The sequence below is a fragment of the Ursus arctos genome, unplaced genomic scaffold (genome assembly GCF_023065955.2).
Source record: "Ursus arctos isolate Adak ecotype North America unplaced genomic scaffold, UrsArc2.0 scaffold_29, whole genome shotgun sequence".
Lineage (NCBI taxonomy): Eukaryota > Metazoa > Chordata > Mammalia > Carnivora > Ursidae > Ursus > Ursus arctos.
In genome coordinates this window covers 13282054-13301212 of record NW_026622974.1, presented here as the reverse complement: position 1 = coordinate 13301212, position 19159 = coordinate 13282054, and the positions used below count along the sequence as shown (strand labels likewise).

Here is a 19159-nt window from a genome sequence, read left to right as displayed (position 1 = left end):
TTTAGGATTGGCTTGAAGGCACTGGGAGTCCCTGAAGGGTCTGAAACATAGAACTCAGAGGTTTGCCCCAGTGCAAGTGCCGAGTGGCAGTGGTGAGGGAGGGTGGGTTGCCCTGGGGGCTGCAGCAAGCCTCTCCTAGGAGAAGAGGGTGGTGGGCTCACGGCCCTGAAGTGGGGCTGGATGAAAGCTTCTCGCTTGTGTACCTGCTTTATGCTTCAAGTATTGGGGACATTCACCCCCCAAGACCTGGAGCTCTTTAGCCTCCAGAAGTCCTGGGTGTTTTAGATACAAATGTCTTTTTTTTCCCCATTTATAGGAAGAGGGACAGATGGAATTTTAAGGTAATTAGCTTAAGGAGCAAAGCAATCCAACCTGGATGCCTTCTGAAAGACATTTTAAAAGAAAGGCCTGTGTTAGTCCGTTCTGCTAGAGTTAGCAGATCCTTCCTCAGCTCCCTTGCCCCTCTCCCACCAAGGTAGGAGTTCGTGACTGCAGTCATCTGTACTTCTGCACACACAACCAGCCGTCCCATCCTAAAACTGGCAAAGCAAACCGACCCAGAGTGTCTCAGGACACAATAAACTAAAATAGCTGGAAAACCATGATGGTAGGTCCTAGAATTTTAAATTCGTTAAGATGCTAAAATTTCAAAAAGCACGTCTAATGAGGAAAATCATGGTTAATAAGTTTTTAATTTTGCCACGTAAGGCTATCATTTTAAATAAAGGTATCTTTTAAATTGCTAAATTTATCTTCATGAAGTACTTTGCTATATTGTCCTTACTTTTTATCATTTGCAGTAGTCGTATGAAAATTTCCCCAAGAACCATTCGTTCCCTGTCCATATCCTCTAGCCACAGAAGATAATTCACTGGTTCTCTCATTGGGGTAGAAGGAAGGGCGGGGGAGACTACACTCTCTTCTCTCCACCTCAGGTCTTCTGAGGGCACACATGCTAGGACCCCCCACTCCCAACCCCACTTTGGGTTCAGGCTTTTTATCTCGATTTTTGGGACTCGGGATGGGTCTGCATATGGGGTGCCTAACCTGACTTGGGAGTACAACATTGTCCAAAAGGACGACGTACCTTCTAATGAATGACCTGAGGGTGTTTCAAAGATAGTGAAGTATAGCGTAGTTTGTGTGTGGTCTTTTTTAAAAGTCTTAACTTAGAAATTGTAGAAACCTAGAACCTTTAGAGATCATTTAGTCCAACCTCATCTTTTTACATGAAAACACCCAAGACCTGGGGAAGTTAGCGGGCTTGGCCTCAGGTCTTGGGCCTCCGTGGACGACAGCAGCCTGACTCTCCCCAGCTCCCTGGCCTTCTGCTTGCTAATGCGAACTCGTCATCACAAAACGATGCCTCCCTCACGTGTACTCCAAACCCCTGTGCTGGTCTTTGCCTTGAAAACCATGTCGACGCTTAATGCTTTTTTATGTATAGAAGATGACAAAGCCAGAAGGCAAACCACAGAAAGGAAGTTAATAGAAGAAAAAGCAGTTTCTAAGAAGGGCGTTCAGTGAGAGTGCAACGGCCACACCCGCTGTGGCATTTCTGAGGTCAGACTGGAAGTTTAACTGTTTGTCTTCAGGCCCTGCTAATCCCTTTGCTGCTTAGCCAGCATGAAACCCACTCCTAGTTGCAGATTGGAAGTACCTTGAGAGCTTTGTGAAAGGCCCCTCAAGATTCTGGTTTAATGATCTGGGGCGAGGCCAGGCGTGAGCAGGTTTCGGAAGCTCCCCAGGTGATTCTGTTATGCAACTAGAGTGGGAACCACAGCTTTCAGCCAGTGGTTTACAAACTTCAGCTGCATCGAAGTCACCTCTAAAACAGCCTGTTGCCACGCTGCTGGGCTTTGCATCCAGGAAAAAAAAAATTTTTTTTTAAGATTTTATTTATTTATTAGAGAGAGAGACGGCCAACGAGAGAGGGAGCACAAGCAGGGGGAGTAGGAGAGGAAGAAGCAGGCTTCCTGCTGAGCAGGGAGCCGGATGTGGGTCTCGATCCCAGGACCCTGGGATCACGCCCTGGGCTGAAGGCAGACGCTTAACGACTGAGCCACCCAGGCACCCCTACATCCAGAAATTTCTGATTCAGAAGGTCTAGGGTAGGGCTTGAGATTTTGTGTTTCTAACAAATTCATGGGTGATACTGATGCTGCTGGATTGGGAACCACCCCCGTAAACCACAGTATTCAGTTCTCAGAGGCTCTGTGATCATGACTCTGAGGCCCTACCTTAAGGTCTGCCCCCAGAGTTTTGATTCTGGGGTAGGCTGAAGAATTTCCGTGTCTTAGAAGTTCCCATGTGATGTTAATGCAGCTGGACTGGGGAACACACTTTGAGACCCAGGGCCAGCTTTTTATGTTGGATACCAAGTGAGATCAGGCACAAGGCAGGCCGCCTCAGGTTTCTCCCCGTCTATAGAGTGCCAGTTGGCCCCCAGAGAGAAAGTCACCAGGAAAACTCAAGATCACCGTAGGCTTTGGGAGGAAGCAGGAAGCTACAGTGTACATGGACAAGTAATAGCACGCTGTCCTAGGTGTTTGTCTAGGACAGAGTGTCGATGTGCACAGGTGTTCAAATTAAACCTTCTCTCTGGACTGAAACAGTGGGTCCTTAAGTCTCATCTAGGCCAGGTGTCCTCACTGTGGACAAAGGAAACCAGAGAGAGCTGGTGATACTGCAGGTCTCTCACCTAGAGCTTGCATGCCCCCGGATTCTGGGGTCCTTTCTGTGCCACTGCAGAGTTCTGCCACCCAGCGGATGACATGGCAACAGGAGATAATGAAGGCGAGGCTGATTAAGTTATCCTAGGTTGTACAGCAGTGGTTCTTGAAGTGTGGTCTCTGGACCAGCAGCATCGGAATCACCTGGAAATTTGTTAGAAATATGAATTCTTGGGGCGCCTGGGTGGCACAGCGGTTAAGCGTCTGCCTTCGGCTCAGGGCGTGATCCCGGCGTTCTGGGATCGAGCCCCACATCAGGCTCCTCCGCTATGAGCCTGCTTCTTCCTCTCCCACTCCCCCTGCTTGTGGTCCCTCTCTCGCTGGCTGTCTCTATCCCTGTCAAATAAATAAATAAAATCTTAAAAAAAAAAAAAAGAAATATGAATTCTTGGACCCCACTCAGAAACACTCCCCAGCAATCCTGTTTCCACATGCCCTTGAGGGGATTCTGGGACCCCATGCTCAAGGTTGAGAAGGGCTGGTTTAGGGAAGGGCTGAATTTGTGAAGGTGCGATCTTCCCTGAGACTGCTTGTGGGACCCGAGGCTGCCATCAGGTTGGTCGGGGGCTTGTGACAGCCTAGGGAATTGAGAATTCTGGAGAGAGCCAGCTTGGTAAGGCAGCGCCCTGGGGTAACTCCCCGTCCACCCCTTGTGAAATGGAGACTGCCCGGTATTCACACTCCCTGTCATCGTGATTTTTTGCTGAGGAGCAAAGATCAAACTTGCCTCAGCCAGCCCAAGGTCAATTGTCATAGATTCTGAAACTAATGAAGTCTTATTGAATAGGGCTTTCCGTATTTCTGATACTGTTGGTGATTGGCATTTTCTTTTTTTTTTTTTAGTTAGTGACAGGAGTATGGGAAGGCAGATACAACTTCTTCTGTCAAGGCACACGCAGCGCAGGAGAAGCAGATATGAAGGTATGGTCACACTCTTTTTTAAATAGTGTTGTTTTTTTTTTAATAAATTTTACAAAAGACAAAATGGTTCATATCCTCACTGCCCAAGGTAATTCCTGTTGACATTTTTTAAAAACCTATGTATCCACATGGTGTGAAAATTTGAACAACATGAGACATGTAAGATGAAAACTAAAGTTTCATTTAATAAAAGTTAAGTCCTGTTAAGTTTCCAGGAAGAGGCGCCTGGCTGGCTCAGTCAGTGGAGTGTGCGACTCTTAATCTTGGGGTTGTGAGTTTGATCCCCACAGTGGGTGTAGAGATTACTTAAAAATAAAATCTTGGGAAAAAAAATTTTTTTTTAAGTTTTCATGGGGAAAAAACTACATGCATTTGTCAGCATTTCTATAAACAGGATCGTAAGAATAACGTCTTAACGCTGTAATCATTCCTCAGAGTGCTCTCTGACAGTGGTCTTTAGATTCTGACCTCCACTCTGAGCGTTTTGTTTTAAATAAAAGCTGCTGCTTTAAGTTCAGACGGGCAGTCATTTCCTTAGAACTGTGTGACATATTTAACTGGGCAGGGACCTGACACGAAAAGTTCTGATTCCTTTTCTTCTTTGCCTCTTATCCTGGCACCTGCCCCCACACCAGTCCCTGAAATCAGAAGTGTCTCTCAGAAGGTTTTTCTGTGCTCATGGCTCCGCAGGCCCTTCCAGAGGGAATAGGCAGGCTTCAGGGTTTTTGGAACTTTGATCCTCCTGTTTTTGTTAGTCTTGAAAGATGTCAGCGCAGCTTTTAAAATTTTCCCTGTCGTGATTGCAAACCTCCTCCGACTCCCCCCCCCAGTATTCTTCAGTTAGAGACACTCTCAGCATGACCAGAGCTCCCAGCTGCTGAAGGACTTTAGGAGCCAGTGGGGTGCTCAGGCTTCAAGTGAGCCTGGGATTCTGGGATGTTAGTAAAACACGCCAGGGGTGGTATTCCAGAGAGACATTGATGATCTCTTCCTCTTAGATTATCCGCGTCCTCTGGTGGTACTATTTCTCCAAGCTCATTGAGTTCATGGACACCTTCTTCTTCATCTTACGGAAGAACAACCACCAGATCACGGTCCTACACGTCTACCACCACGTCTCCATGCTGAACATCTGGTGGTTTGTGATGAACTGGGTCCCCTGCGGCCACTGTAAGTCTTACACCGACTGGGGGGCCTGGGAACAGGTGTGAGCGGAGAGGCAGAACTGAAACCGAGGCTTTTGGAGAAGGTGCTATTTCTATGGATTTCTAGGTCAAGAACTCTGTGTCCGAGTTGCTCTAATGATAGTTTGTGCGGCCTGTGTACTCAGTAAGCTGACAAACCCTTTTTCTGTCTGACTTGGCAAGGTGAGGGAAATACCAGATTCCCAGCCTGGGGCATCTAGGGAAATAGGGATCGTGTCCTCTGTCATAGAGGACGGCTGTTCCAGGTTATTTCTAGTCCTGTTTCTCGACAATTTGGAAGATGTTTGACTGAGAGGGGCAGGCCAGAAAGGTGGAACCACACCACTTAGGGAGTCCCAGGGAACAAGACTAATGATGAAGTACAGCTTTAGCTGAAGAGCACAGGAGGAAGTCTGCACGTATGCTAATATAATGGGCCTGCCATGTTCCGTGAAGCACGGTTAACAGGGCATCTTCAACGGCAAGCACCAAGATTGGAAGTAAATTCCCAAAGACAGATGTATGTCGTTTTTAGAGGTCTCTCATAATTTTCAGAGATTAAGTTGTTTCCTTTAGGTTTAGCTTGGGAATTCTAACAAATGTCCTGATCAGAATTTCTGTCATCTAGCACTGATGAATTTGAGAAATTTTGGGTCTGTTCACGTGTTCTTTTTCACTAGGGTAGCACTGTCCTAGATTAACCTGGCCCACCAAGATTCACGCAGTCATAGAATTTTAGAGCTAGAAAGGTGACTCGCCAAACCCAGCTCCCTGTGGTTTGGGAGGAAACTGAGAATAGTAGAAGGTCTGTAGAGCTCGGGTTCCAGGCCCCCCCCTCATGTTTTTTCCCCGCCATCACACCTCATGGCTCTGGATTATACGACTTAACTTTCTAATAGAAACAGTGTCTCTTTACATTTTCAAAGAATTCGTAGGATGGCAGATGTAACTAGCCCCACTGGGCCCAAAAGAAACAACCAGGACCTGGATGTGACTTGTCCAAGGTCACACAGCCAGTTACTGTGATAGCCAGAAGTAGAAACTCCCTCCCTAACCTTGTGCACCTCCGACTGTGCGTGGGAACGCTGGCGAGCTCTGTTGGGTTGCCCGCTGTGGGGGAGAGGGACAGAGAGTCTAAAACAAGAACTGGTTTATCTCTAAGGAACTGGACTCTGGATTGTATTATTGAAAAACATATATGGTCTCAGCACTGCAGTCCTGGGGAATACTAAGGAGGCCAAGGCCTCTTCCAACTTCAGCAGATGTGTGAGGCAGCCAGCTTTGACCCTACTGCCCGTCAGTATCTTCCTCAGGCCTTCAGCACAGCAGCCGGAAGCACTCGGGCACGGAAGGAAAAGCAGCTCGCTCCGGGAGTTAATGGGGTCTGGCAACAAAGCCGTGAGGTGGTCTCCTGACTCTTGTGTTAGATGCCTGCCTGGCAGTTCCAGCTGACCCTGGCCTTAAAGCATCCCAGTGGCTGCCTGCCCCCATGGAAACGGAATTCGGAGTCCCGGTCCACACGGTGCTTGCCAGCCCCCAATTGAATGCATGTGTTTTTCACATTTGAAAAGAGCCTTGTCATGTGTAAAACACTGATGCGCCCTCCTTCCCAAATCCCCTCTGTTCTTCAGCTTACTTTGGTGCCACACTTAACAGCTTCATCCATGTCCTCATGTACTCGTACTACGGCCTGTCTTCCGTCCCCTCCATGCGTCCGTACCTCTGGTGGAAGAAGTACATCACTCAGGGGCAGCTGGTGAGTAACGCGGCCTCTCGCGCCGGGACTTGCTGCCTGGCGGACCGCTCTTCCTGGCTGGACTTATTGTTATCTCATAGTATCTAGAATGGGCCTTTCCCACCCTGTCTCTTTTGATCCGATTAAACTACTTGCAACAGGCGGAACAGAGGATTTTCTTACTGTTAATCGATGAGGAAACTATGCCTGTGGGCACACAGCTAGTTGGGCTGTAGAATGGGGACAAGAATCTAATTTCCTGACTTCAAGTTCAGTCCTTTGCCCTTAGTTTGTGCACAAAGCATGTGTTCCCTGTGTGTGTTTTCTAATTATAATCCAGAATCCAAAGTGACCACTGTGTCCTGTGTTCCCGGGAGTTTTAGAAGGAGCCGTGGGGTAGCAGGAGTCCCAGGTGCTTGTAGCTATTAGGCAGCGAGGATGTCAGTGAGAGGGGCCGGTGACCTCTCAGCCCCCATGCAGCCAAGCCCCTGTTGGCGAGGATGGCATCCACTATGCTTCAGATGACAGCCTCCTTCCCGAGGTTTACCTCGCCAGGGCCACCCAGCAGCTGTTGGCACTTGGTGATTATGTCCTCCCTTCCTTTCTGAAGCTTCCTTGACTTGTCAGGGTATGACAGACACCTGTTTTTGTCCCCTTGTGAATTCTTTCATGAACTAATTATTATTACTACTGATGTAAAACACTGACATTTGTTGAGTGTATTCCGTGTCAGGCCCTCATGCTAAGTAAGCAGGTTTACGCGGACTATTCCAGTAGCCTGATTTCATGTTGTTATCCCCATTCTGTGGATGAGGACACTGAGGCAGTAGTCCCAAGCCAGCTGACGGAGGGGTTTAGACATTGAAGCCTTAGCCCTAGCCTTGCCTTAAAAACATATTTTTCTGAAGAAACCAAGCTAATTCCAACCTTTCCAAGTCAGTTGTGATTTTTCAATATTTAAAAATAACAGTCTGGAAAAAAAAATCTGAGAAGATAGTCTGAGCTACTTATGTGTTTGACGTTTCATTATCACCTCTTTGCCAGCTGTTCTCTAGTCCTTGTTAATTTTTTTTCACCCACCTGTGAGGAAGGATAATTGTTCTCTAACCTTCTTGTTACACTTGAGAAGTGATGGGGAGATTGATTTATACCACACAGCCATGGTCCTGCAAAAGCAGACTTTAAAAGAACAGACTGGGGAAGTTGGTTTCCCATTAAGCTGTGCCCTTCGAGGTAGAAGATTGCACCCAGTTTGCCTAGATTTATTTTAAGCACCACTCCTAGTTATTCCTTAGCCTAGAACACTTACCTTAAAAAAGAGGAGAAAGGAGAAAAAAACAAAACAGTTCTACAGAGAAACCCTGGGGGCTGGGCCGGAAATCAGTGGGCAGAACGCTGCCCCCTACTGTTGTTACTCCTCTTGAAGACTCGCCCTTCAGTAGCCACACCTCGTTTTAACACCTTTCCCGTTTCTCCAAGCAGTTGCACCTACTTTTCAAGATTTATTCATCAAAAAAAAAAAAAAAAGATTTATTCCTCAGAAATAATCTGGACTTAGCATTATATCTTGATAGAAGTTTAAATCTGTTGACCAGCCTTCTTCAAACCAAAAGGGTCCATGGATAAGAAATAGGAAAAGTTGGGGCACCTGGGTGGCTCAGTCAGTTAAGTATCCAGCTCTTGGCTTCAGCTCAGGTCATGACCTTAGGGTTGTGGGATCCAGCCCTGCTCCATGCTCAGTGGGGAGTCTGCTTGAGGACTCTCCCTCATCATCTGCCTCCCCCTTCTCACACTCTCTCTCTCAGGTAAATAAATCTTGTAAAAAAAGAGAGAGAGAGAAATAAGAATTGTACATCCCACAGCGACCTCACTGGTTCTCTTTAAGCATACATCCCACACCTTTCCTTTCTCCCTTAAAAATGTAAAGCAAACAAAAAAAAATATTTTGCATCTCTCTGTACAGGGTCCCTAAAGTTTGTGTGTTGGGGGGGTTAAGTTTTCCCTTGTTCCCCAGCTTCATTGAGCTGTGCTGGACCTGTAACGTTGTGCGAAGTGTGCGGCGTACCGATCAGGCCCATGTGTGCACTGTGACAGTAAAGCTCAGCTCACATCCACTGTCACTCTACGTAGCTATAGGGTTTTTTCTTTCGATGAGAACTTTTAAGATCTACTCTTCGCACTTTCACGTATACCGTATAGAATTGTTAACTATTCTCTGAATTTTAGAGAAGGTGGTTTAAGTAGGAGGAAGGAGAGAAGAGTATATATGACAAAGGCACATATGTAGTTTAGGGGAAATTTATGCATAAATGAATGCTTGGTGTTTATGAAGGGACTTGGCCTCCAGAAAGGCCTGTAAGCGTTCGTTCATGGACTCGGCGTGCTGGATGGAGAGCCCATCTGGCGTGGCCCCTTGTCCGTGGGCTGCGGCTGCGCCGCTCAGCTGGGTCCCCTCTCTCCCACCAGCTGCAGTTTGTGCTGACAATCATCCAGACCAGCTGCGGGGTCATCTGGCCGTGTACGTTCCCTCTCGGGTGGCTGTACTTCCAGATTGGATACATGATCTCTCTGATTGCTCTTTTCACAAACTTCTACATTCAGGTAAGTCTCACTCTTCCAGAGCAGTTGGGACTTGTGGCCTTTTCAGCAAAGGCCCTCCTCTGTTCTTTTAAGGGGGACGACCTGTAGAACCCCTGCTGCGTGCCAGGCGGTGGGCTTTAGTCACAGTGACAGGGCAGCCCCTGCCTTTGGGAGGGGGACTACTGCCAACATAGGAGATGCTGAAATCTGTCCAAAACCTCCAGAGTTCTAGATCTCCGGCAGGGGAGCTTGGGATTCATGTGGGAAAGCAGAGCTGTTCGGCAGGCTCTGTGTTGCTTTGCTCACAGCCTACTGCAGACGTGATGGGTGAGTTCAGTCAGCAGTCTCCCAGCCCTGCTGCCCTGAGCTCTGGGACTGCATTAAATGTCTGAAGAAATGTCCAGGGACACCTGGGTGGCTCAGTCGGTTAAGCATCTGCCTTCAGCTCAGGTCATGATCCCAGGGTCCTGACATTGAGGCCCGCATTGGGCTCCTTGCTCAGCGGGGAGCCTGCCACTCCCCCTGCCTGCTTTGCCTGCTGCTTCCCCTGCTTGTGCACGCGCTCTCTCTCTGACAAATAAAATCCTTAAAAAAATTAAAAAAATAAAATGTCCATCACAGCCCTCAGCTGTGTAGTTTGTCCCAGTTTCCTCACACCTCCATTGCTCATGTTTGTGGGCCCCATTCGTTCCCAAGAGCATGACGTGAGGTCAGTTTCACTCACAGAAGGGTCCAGTTAGGGCGGATGGTCTCCAGTGGATCACTTGGCGTCTCAGCATTACGCCTGGATGAGGTGTGCCTGCTCCGTGGGCAGTGTCCAGTCCCGGGCAGCACCGGAGGTCAGGGGCCAGGGCAGAGGCCACGGATGTGGTGGCAGTGAAGTCCAGTTGGTTGAGCAGCTCCCTGGGGGTGTCGCCGCATTGCCGTCCGTGCGCACCTGCACCTTTCATCCCACACCCCGGGACGGGGCGGCCTGTTCCCGTGAGCTCGCGGCCTGCCTCGAGAGCGGTGTGTGCCCCACTTTGGGACACTTATCAGGCGTGAGGGAGGATGAAGGATAACCTGACAAAACTGAAATCACAGTATTTTAACTGCTTACGGCAGCGTAGCACTTTGTGCGCACGGGCCAAAGCAGTTGCTGAAGTCACAAGCAAATTCCGGAGATGGGAGATGGGAGTGATGGGAGAGGTACCCCGGGGGGGAAGCCGGCGCGGCCGCGGAGCCCCGATCCTCTGCCGTCCAGACACAGAGAAGGCACAGCCACGTGAAGTATAGTTTGAATTTTCTACTTCATTTCTAGAACAGCATTTACACTGCAGCCCACGCCCCCGTGAGCTTCCCTCAGGCTACGCCTCAGAAAAGGAGCAGTGATTGAAGCCAGTGGCAAAAACCGTCCCCAGGGCTGCTCGACCGCAGGTGGCATTGGGTGCTGACAGGAGTCTAGGCTTAGAGCTAGGGAAGCGGGGCCCCCCACCCGCCAGCAGAGCCCCCGCTCACACGGTCCGTCTGCCCTGATGCATTTCAGACGTACAATAAGAAGGGGGCCTCGCGGAGGAAAGAGTACCTGAAGGACCACCAGAACGGGTCCGTGGCTGCTGTGAACGGACACACCAACAGCTTTTCTCCCCTGGAAAATAATGTGAAGCCGAGGAAGCAACGGAAGGATTGAAGCCGAAGAGTTGAAAACCTCCAGAACCCGTCGTCTGATTGTAAGCACAGTATGAGTTGTGCCCGATGCTCGTTAACAGCTGCTGTAACTAGTCCGGCCTACAATAGCGTGATTCATGTAGGACCTCTTGCATCAGTTCAAAACCCCTAGAAAATGTATAAGATTATACACGTAGGCATAAGATTTTTAACATTTCTGGGCTCTCACCGACCCCTGCGCTAGACTGTGGAGGGCGTATTATTGTAGTATACGACACTGCTGTTGCCTTATTAGTTATAACATGATAGGTGCTGAATTGTGATTCACAATTTAAAAACACTGTAATCCAGACTCTTTTTTTTTTTTTTTTTTTTACCGTAGATCATGCATGTGATTGTAACTTTGTACAATGTTGTTACGGTAGAGAAACACACATGCCTTAAAATTTAAAAAGCAGGGCCCAAAGCTTATTAATTTAAATTAGGATATGTTTCAAGTTTTTATTCATTTTTAATAGCTCTGTTTAGAAAAAAAAATCAAAGACCGTGATTTACGAAACTAGCGTGCGACACATAATTTCAAGTGACTTGTACATGTGAAATCAGAAACGGCTCCTTCAGTTTTATAATACTGGCTTTAAATCAGGCAGGCTCAAATCTAGTGGGAGGTCAGTTTAACTTTTTAACAGATCTTATTTTTTTATTTTGAGTGCCACTATTGATAATGTAAAAAGGGGGGGCTCTAAAGCAGTCTTGATGAAACCTAAATATATATTCTTTGTCTTCAAGATTTTAGAAAGTATGTAGGATGGGTAGGACATTTAAAATTTCTGAAGTGCTAAGTGTTTTTATACAGGAAATAATGTCCACTTTGCTTTCCACTCTGAGAGAGAGAATGTATACTTTTCAAAAGAGATAATTGAATATTTGCCATTTGACAGAATCCCATAGACGAGCGATGGGGAACTGGTTGCCAGGGTCCAAATTTGGATTGGTTTCTGTACTGCTGTCTGTTTTGACACAAACTTCTTTTACAATGTGCCTAGCTTATAAAAATGGATAAAGGGGGGGAAGGGACCTTAAAAAAAATTTAAGGTAAAGTTAAACAGATAGCTACAACATAAGAGAACTGGGAAATTGGATAGAGATAATTTGTTTAGTGTAATAGTACCTGTAATTTTCTTTTTCTGCTTAGACTCTAAAGATTTGTGTAGAACTGCTTATTTAAAAATGAGACTGCTTATCATAAAATCACGTCTGTCACCCTTGAGGCAGTGGTCGAACAGAAAAGGACTATTGTGCGTGTCATTTTAAAGTGTTGAAATTTCGTCTCTGAATTCCTTCTCCATTGGGAGAAAAAACAGTCATTGAACCACTCGTGACACATCTTAGAAGGTCATCGACAATGTATAAACTAATTGTTGCTTTGATATTTATGTAAATATCAGTTTATCATGCTTTAATTTTGCACATTCATATTATAGGGAGCCGATTGGTTCTCTTATTAGTCTTGTGGGTTTTCTGTTTGGAAGGAGTCACAGCATCTGTTTACATTTACCTTATCAAATCTAGAATGTGTATATTTGTAAATGTATGTCTTCCTAGGTACTAGTGTGCAAATGTCTTGACATATTTCAATACAGAAACTGTAACATTCGATAGTGTGCTGTCAAAGTATGCTTTAGCCCATCTGGATATACCCACACTGTTAAGTAATGTCTAAACATTAATCAGTAAAACTTTTTTGATTACCTATGCTCACGTGTTACATTGTTGATATGCTGCCAATTCGGACACTGGAGAGAAGTCCACTCTGTGCACCTTCTAGGAACTCACCCCAATAGATGTAGATAATTCAGTTGGAAAGGGTATTCTGTAGCTCAGCTCACATGAGGGGGGTCCCCACATAGTAAGACATGGTGGTAGTTCAACCCTATTGGTTTCCTCTCTGCCTTTTTCTGGTACCCCAACCAAAGGTCCCAGCTTTCCAAATATACCCCTTCTTCCTCTTTTCTCCCCTCCCCACACCTTCAGGCTGTTAGTTACTTTCCTTTCCTAGGTCTAGATCAGAGGTCTGTACATTTTTTTCTGTAAAGAGCCAGATAGTACATGTTTTAGGCTTTACAATCCATACAGTCTCTGCCCCAACTTTGGATTATGCCATTGTCGAGTGCAAAAGCAGCCATAGACCATACGTGTATGGATGGGCATGGCTGTGTTCCAGTAAAGCTTTCCTCTCAAAACAGAAGGCCTGCAGCCATTTTGCTGACCCTTCTCTAGAGTAATGGAAGCCTACCTTATTCCCAAAGCTCTACCACTTTCTTTGCTGAAGACCGTTCTCTGTCCCCACCCCCCAGCCTGCCACAGTCTGACTTACAGGTCCAGCCATGGACGCATGGAACCATGGTCTGAATGGCCCCCATCCTTCCATCTCCTGCATAACACAGAGCCCCCAGTGTAGGCTGGATCTTAGCTTTTGTGTGCCTTCTAATTTGTCAGTATCACCTTAAAAATGTCATGTGAAACTGCATTTAATTCTGGGGATACTGTCTGAAAAGTACAGAGGACTCCTGGGGTTTTGGTGGTGATAGTGATATCGTTGCCCTTCCCCTCTAGGTTCAGAACATATTGAAAAAACAGGACCTAAAAAAAAAGAAAAAACGGGACCTAGAAATCAGATAAATGAGAATCAAAATAGTTCATCTCTTACTGGAAAGACTGGATTGGTGATGCTAAAACCACAACAGAGCTTATTACCCTGACCGATAACCCTACTGACGCAAACTTACCAGGGCTGGCCCTCGCACACCAGTGGTTTGTGGTGTTTGTTGGTCTGGTGATGAACTGGTTATTAAAATATTTTGAGTATCAGCCCACTAATGGACCCACCGTAAACTACAGGCTCCCCCTTGCAGTGTGGATTCCGTCCTGATGACTTTGCCATGCCAAGAAAATATGCTCATTGCATCTCCCCATCTTGGCAACCAGAAGGTCACCCTCCTCCTCTCAGAGAAGTAAGTGGGTCAGAGGGCAGAGCAAGGGCAGATGTGTGCCTATCCTTTGCTTCCTCTTACCGGGAAGCGGAAGGGCAGGTTAGCCCACCTGTGTGGAAAGGGGAGGATTCACATCTCCCCTCTTTTTAGCAGCCTTGCCATGCATATGGAAAGGCGGTGTAGCCTAATGTGAGAAGCACAACTTGGGGGCCTGATTGCCTGGTTGGACTTCCACCCGTGTGACTTTTAGGCAAATACGATACAGAAGCCCTTGGAGCCACATCGAGCCCAGAGTAGACTCTCGGTGTTAGCTATTACGTTCAAGATTGTGTTCTGTACAGTTCACCCCACCGGTCTCTTAAAACTCTCAACTATTGTTTTGCTATTTCCTGAGTTGGCTGCTGTAGTAATCCTATCAAATCAAAAAAGGAAGTTAGTTTGGTATGACACTGTGTTGAATCAAGAGCTGGAAAGAGACCAGCAATTGTTAGGAGTCAGAATGTTTATCATCTATATCTTTCCAGATTTTGCCAGCATTTTATATTAAGTTCGCCATTCTGGAATTTCTAGAAGCTAGTTTATTTTCCCTTGGGAAGGTAGGGCAGTGCTTCTCAGGATCTGGTCCTCTGTTCATGGTTTCTCCACAGTTCTGCCATGGGAACTTCTTTGAAACCGGTGTCTCCCACTATCCCCACATCAGTCTTAGACCTGAAGTACTAAGCAGACGTTTCTCCGCACACTTAATTTGGAAGATCCTGTCCTCTTTGGAGAAAATAGGACCAAGATGGTAGTGCCTTAATTGTATGCTCTCTGTTTTCATAGCACTGCACCATCAGCCACTAGTTCTCATTCTAGACACCAATTTAAAGCTCTTTTTTTGTCATCTTTGACATTTTTACAAGCTTCATTTCCTCTGTTTTCCAGCATAGGGATGGCACTCACCCAAAGGGAGAAAGTTTCCCCGGGACCACTTTTTGCTATCATTTTTGTATGCTGTCCTGACTCGGCCTGTGGTCTGAGGTTTTGGCAGATGGCCGAGGCTCTGTGGGGGACTTTGTAGGAACAAGCAGGGTAGAACGCACTACCTGACGATGTAGTGATGACAGAGAACCAATCACATGGTTGTCGGGGTTGTCCCCTTTCTCAGATCATCTGGACTCTCGTGAACAGTACTTACTACCCCCCCGTTGCCCATTCTTGCTTGTGGGTTGACCAGACCTCTGTAGAATGTTAGCTGGCTCACTGGGAGAGTGCTTGGTATACAGGGATCTGTGTGATAAGGCTTCAGTTCCTAAAGGAGCCTTTATTAGATTGGGATCAAACACACACACAGATGATTTCTTAGGGTGCTCTGGTGAGTTCCATGAGGTGGGCGTATCCAACTACGGTAGCAGGCTACAGAAAGAGAATTCTTCTAGCAGGGTGACCGAAAAGAGCCCTGTGAGGGTGAGGGCTTCATCTGAGCCTTCGCAGACCATCGAGATTTCGGGAGGTGGTAACTGAGGGTCGTCGGGGAGACTGTTGCAGCTGTAAGAAACTGCAGGAGCCCGTGGCTGACATCGGTGAGATGACATGTCTCACCGAACCGTTGGCTGTGTGTGAGAAAGTGCTTATTTTTTAAAAAAGGTGAAGTGGGAAGAGGGTGAAATTTGGGTTTTCCCATTGATGAAATGTGTAGAATGTGGCTGAGAGTTCCCAGGGGGAGGTAGTAATTATGCCTTTTAAGGATTATCCCTAGCTATGCCTCCTGCCCACATGCCCTCCTCCTGCTCTCCCTTACCAGCAGCACCGAGGAGGGACCCAAGTGCTTGTAAGGAAACTTGGGACTCACCTGTTAGTTAGAAACCGATGGCAGGCTGTTGGCCAGATTCAAAGGGGGACTTCACCCCTGTGAAAATTCCATCTAGCCAAAGAACTAGCATTTGAAGTCTGAAAACTTGGGACATCTAAAGGAACGGATCACAGGCGGGATGCATGTTGGCTTGTCAACAATTTCTGAAGTGATTATGTCAACACATATTACACTGTCGTTCTATGTTCAAATAAGCAGAATGTGGGTTTCCCGTGACTGAAGAATATGATGATGTTTCAGCCAAGCTAGCACTTTCCAGCAATTCGTACACCCTCCCCTGGACAGTGTTCCCAGTGCAACAGGTACCTATTTGCAGGAAATCATCAAAACCAGGTTCCCACAACCTCATGCCCTCCTGTTACCCCTCATGAAGTGCTCTGGTTGGCAGTCCTTTGTAAGGCTACGTGACCAGGCGTTGTCAGAGCCCCTCCTGCCTGCTCATGGGTTCATTTGGAGCTCTGGCCATCTACTCTTGGGCCACTGGGTAAAACAGATGAGAAGACCAAGGCCAGAAGTCATGCGATGCCTTACAAGAGAGCAGACAGGATCCAAATCTTAACCTTTCCTGAGGGATTGGGAAGAGGGAAATGTGGTGGCCCCAAGCTTCACCCCAAATCCCACTCGTTTTTTGGAACTGGGTGCAGTAGGACACATGTCTTAGAGCGCGGGAGGCACTCTTGCCTGTGCTAGAAGGGTCTGTGTATGTTTGGAAGCAGCAGGGCAGCTGCGTTAGAGTCCCGGCTTTGCCATGTAGTGCGGGATTGCAAGCAAGTTACCTCACTCTCCTGAACTCCCGTTTCCCGCGCTGTGAAGAGAGCTGCTTAGCACAGCTGGCTGAGATGAAATGCAGAGATGAGATACGAGGCGTCTGACGCAGAGCTTACAGGAATAGTCACGTATTATCCAGGGTGAAAGACCACGCGGGTAAGTAAACAAGGAAGAAGGTGCATGTTGACTGATTTTGTATCAGATTTTAAGTCTATTCAACACAAATTATTTGCACTAAGTTATCCTTGGTTGAAGCTTAGTTAATGGGAAGGGAACTCAAATTTCTTTAAAAAGTGGATGAGTTGGACATTTAAATTTAGTGGAGTCACAAAATGATATTATATAGGAAAATTGTCTAATCCTAAGTAGTCACTCAAAAACAAATATTATCTGTTAGAGCACTAGCTGGCATGTGATTCTGGTAGGACACGTCACGATTTGCTGGGTCTCTCATCTATAAATGAGGGGGTTGTAGGAGAGTTCTAGTCCCTTCCATCTTGAACATTGTGTGATTCCAAAGTAGGATTCCGACAGCCAAATTTGCTTATAGCTCCTTTGCCTTCCCAGGACATTGACATAAGGCAGAATGGACCTGCTATACACCTCTCACGTGAGGCTTTGAACACACAGGATATAATACAAAGAATAGTGTTTGGCTCTGTAAGACCTTCCCTGTATATCTCAACACTTCTTGAGAAAAGAAGCCCCGAAGATGAATACTTAAAAGTGTGAAATCGAGACCTTCCTTATCTGGATTTAATACAGCAAAATATTATTTTGGGTCTTCTAGATGGGTCCCCAGTGTTTGGAGATTTGTTTGAGAAAGAACTTTATATTTTTTACAGAGTGTTTTTTTTTTTGAATGTTTATTTGACAGAAAGAGCATGTGCACACACGTGTGCGCACAGTGGGGGAGGGGCAGAGGGAGAGAGAATCTCAACCAGACTCCCTGCTGAGTGGAAGCCTGATGTGGGGCTCGATCTCACACCCCTGAGTCAGATGCTCAACCAACTGCGCCAGCCAGGCGCCCCTTTAACAGCATGGTTTAAATTTACCACGATACCGAAATTAATGCATGATTTAAGTGTGGCTTTTTATGAAATGGGGTCAAGGAATTCAGCAACCTCTCTGCCCCACACCCAAGTGAGCACCGACTGTGTCCCTGGACCTGTGGTGGGATTTGCAATGAGGTTTCTGAAGAAGCAGAGGCAGGGAAAGATTAGGAAAAAGCACGAAGTTCGGATAAAAGGATTAGAAGTGAACCATGGGGCAAGAAAAGCACCAGAGGAAAGGCACTTTCCAGAGACAGCAGTGTTTCTTCTGATCTGAGTTATAGAAGTGGTGCTCTCACCAGCCTTCCAAATCCCCGAAGCCGTTTGCCGTTGGTTCAGGTGTCCTGGAAGGGAGTCAGGTGCGGACAGGGCCATGGTCTCAATGTGCGTGTCCTCCTCTCCCCACCCCCACCCCTGCCAGACTCCTAGGTTGAAGCCTAATGCCCAGTGAGATGGTACGTGGAGGTCGGGCCTTTGGGAGCTGATGCCGTCAGGAGGGACAGCCCCTGTGATCAAGATGACCGCCCCGTGCAAGACACCCCAGGGGGCTAGCTCTTCCGTTCTGGCACGTAGACCGCGAGAAGACGGCCGTCTGTCAGGAAGCAGACGCTCACCAGACACCGCATCTGCTGGTGCCTCGACTGTGGACTCCGCCAGCCTCCAGACCCGCGAGCGGTAAGTGCTGATGGTCTGTAAGCGCCCCAGTCTGCTGTGTGAACCCCGGCCCGCACGAACGAGGACGCGTGCCCAGCGCCGAGCACACCTGAGCGAGGCCAGACGTGCTTTCCCCCCCATGTCTAGATATTGGCAGCCATCCTCCCCGTTCTACAGCTGAAGCTGCACCCCAGAGAGGGTACGTGACCTGACCTGCCCGAGGGAAGCCGGGCCTCCGTAGGAATGGGCCCTCCTGCCCCCAAGCTGATGCTGGCCCGTAGAGCTCTCCATGCAGCCCCCCCCAGCAGCCCCTCAGACCAGCTCCTCTCAGCGCAATTAGCGGCTGCATGTATTCGAATCACGCCGGCTGCTTCCTTTCCAACCAGGTGAGAATTTGCCCACAAGTGACACCCGTGTGGTTTATATTATTTGGAAAATACCCATTATCTAGTGAGGGTTTTCCATTAATGGATTAGAACGTTGGGAGAGTCACTCAAAAAGATCCCCAGATATTAAAATGTCTGATTTAAAGCTTTGGAATATTTGAAGGGCTTTTACTTATTTACACCATTTCCTTCATTCTGGGGATGCCATTCAGTAAAGACACCACCAAGTCATAAAAGTTAACACCAAATAGTATCTGTAAATTTAATAAAATTTTTTTCAGAAAAAAATATATTCATAAAAAGTTTTTTTTAAGATTTTATTTATTTATTTTCGAGAGAGAGAGAGAGCAGGGGGAAGGGAAAAGGGGAGGAAGAGGGATAAGCTGACTCCTCCTGAGCATGGAGCCCAATATGGGGCTTGAACCCACAACCCAGATATCATGACCTGAGCTGAAATCGAGAGTCAGCCACTTAACCAACTGCACTGTCCAGGCATCCCCTGTTCATAAAACTTCTTTAAAAAACCAACAGTAACATATATTTACTTAGACAACTACATAGCATTTATCTTTTTCAGCATCACAGTAAAGCTTTTGAGTCTAAGCTTCTCCCAGACACTGAAGAAAGACAGTTCCAAATCATTTTGGCCACAGCA

At 47.1% G+C, this 19159-nt stretch overlaps 1 protein-coding gene across 8 annotated transcripts in view; it reads left to right on the top strand.

The window, feature by feature from the left end:
• Positions 1–12554, top strand: part of ELOVL5 (ELOVL fatty acid elongase 5) — an 80027-nt gene extending 67473 nt beyond the window's left edge. For all 8 annotated transcript variants that reach the window (XM_057304037.1, XM_057304038.1, XM_048219729.2 and 5 more), the window contains 5 exons: positions 3576–3653; positions 4652–4823; positions 6469–6593; positions 9039–9173; positions 10678–12554. In XM_057304037.1, the coding sequence (XP_057160020.1) occupies positions 3576–3653; positions 4652–4823; positions 6469–6593; positions 9039–9173; positions 10678–10821 (654 nt within the window). In that variant the 3' untranslated portion in view covers positions 10822–12554. The remainder of the gene's footprint in view (positions 1–3575; positions 3654–4651; positions 4824–6468; positions 6594–9038; positions 9174–10677) is intronic.
• Positions 12555–19159: the final 6605 nt, after the last annotated feature.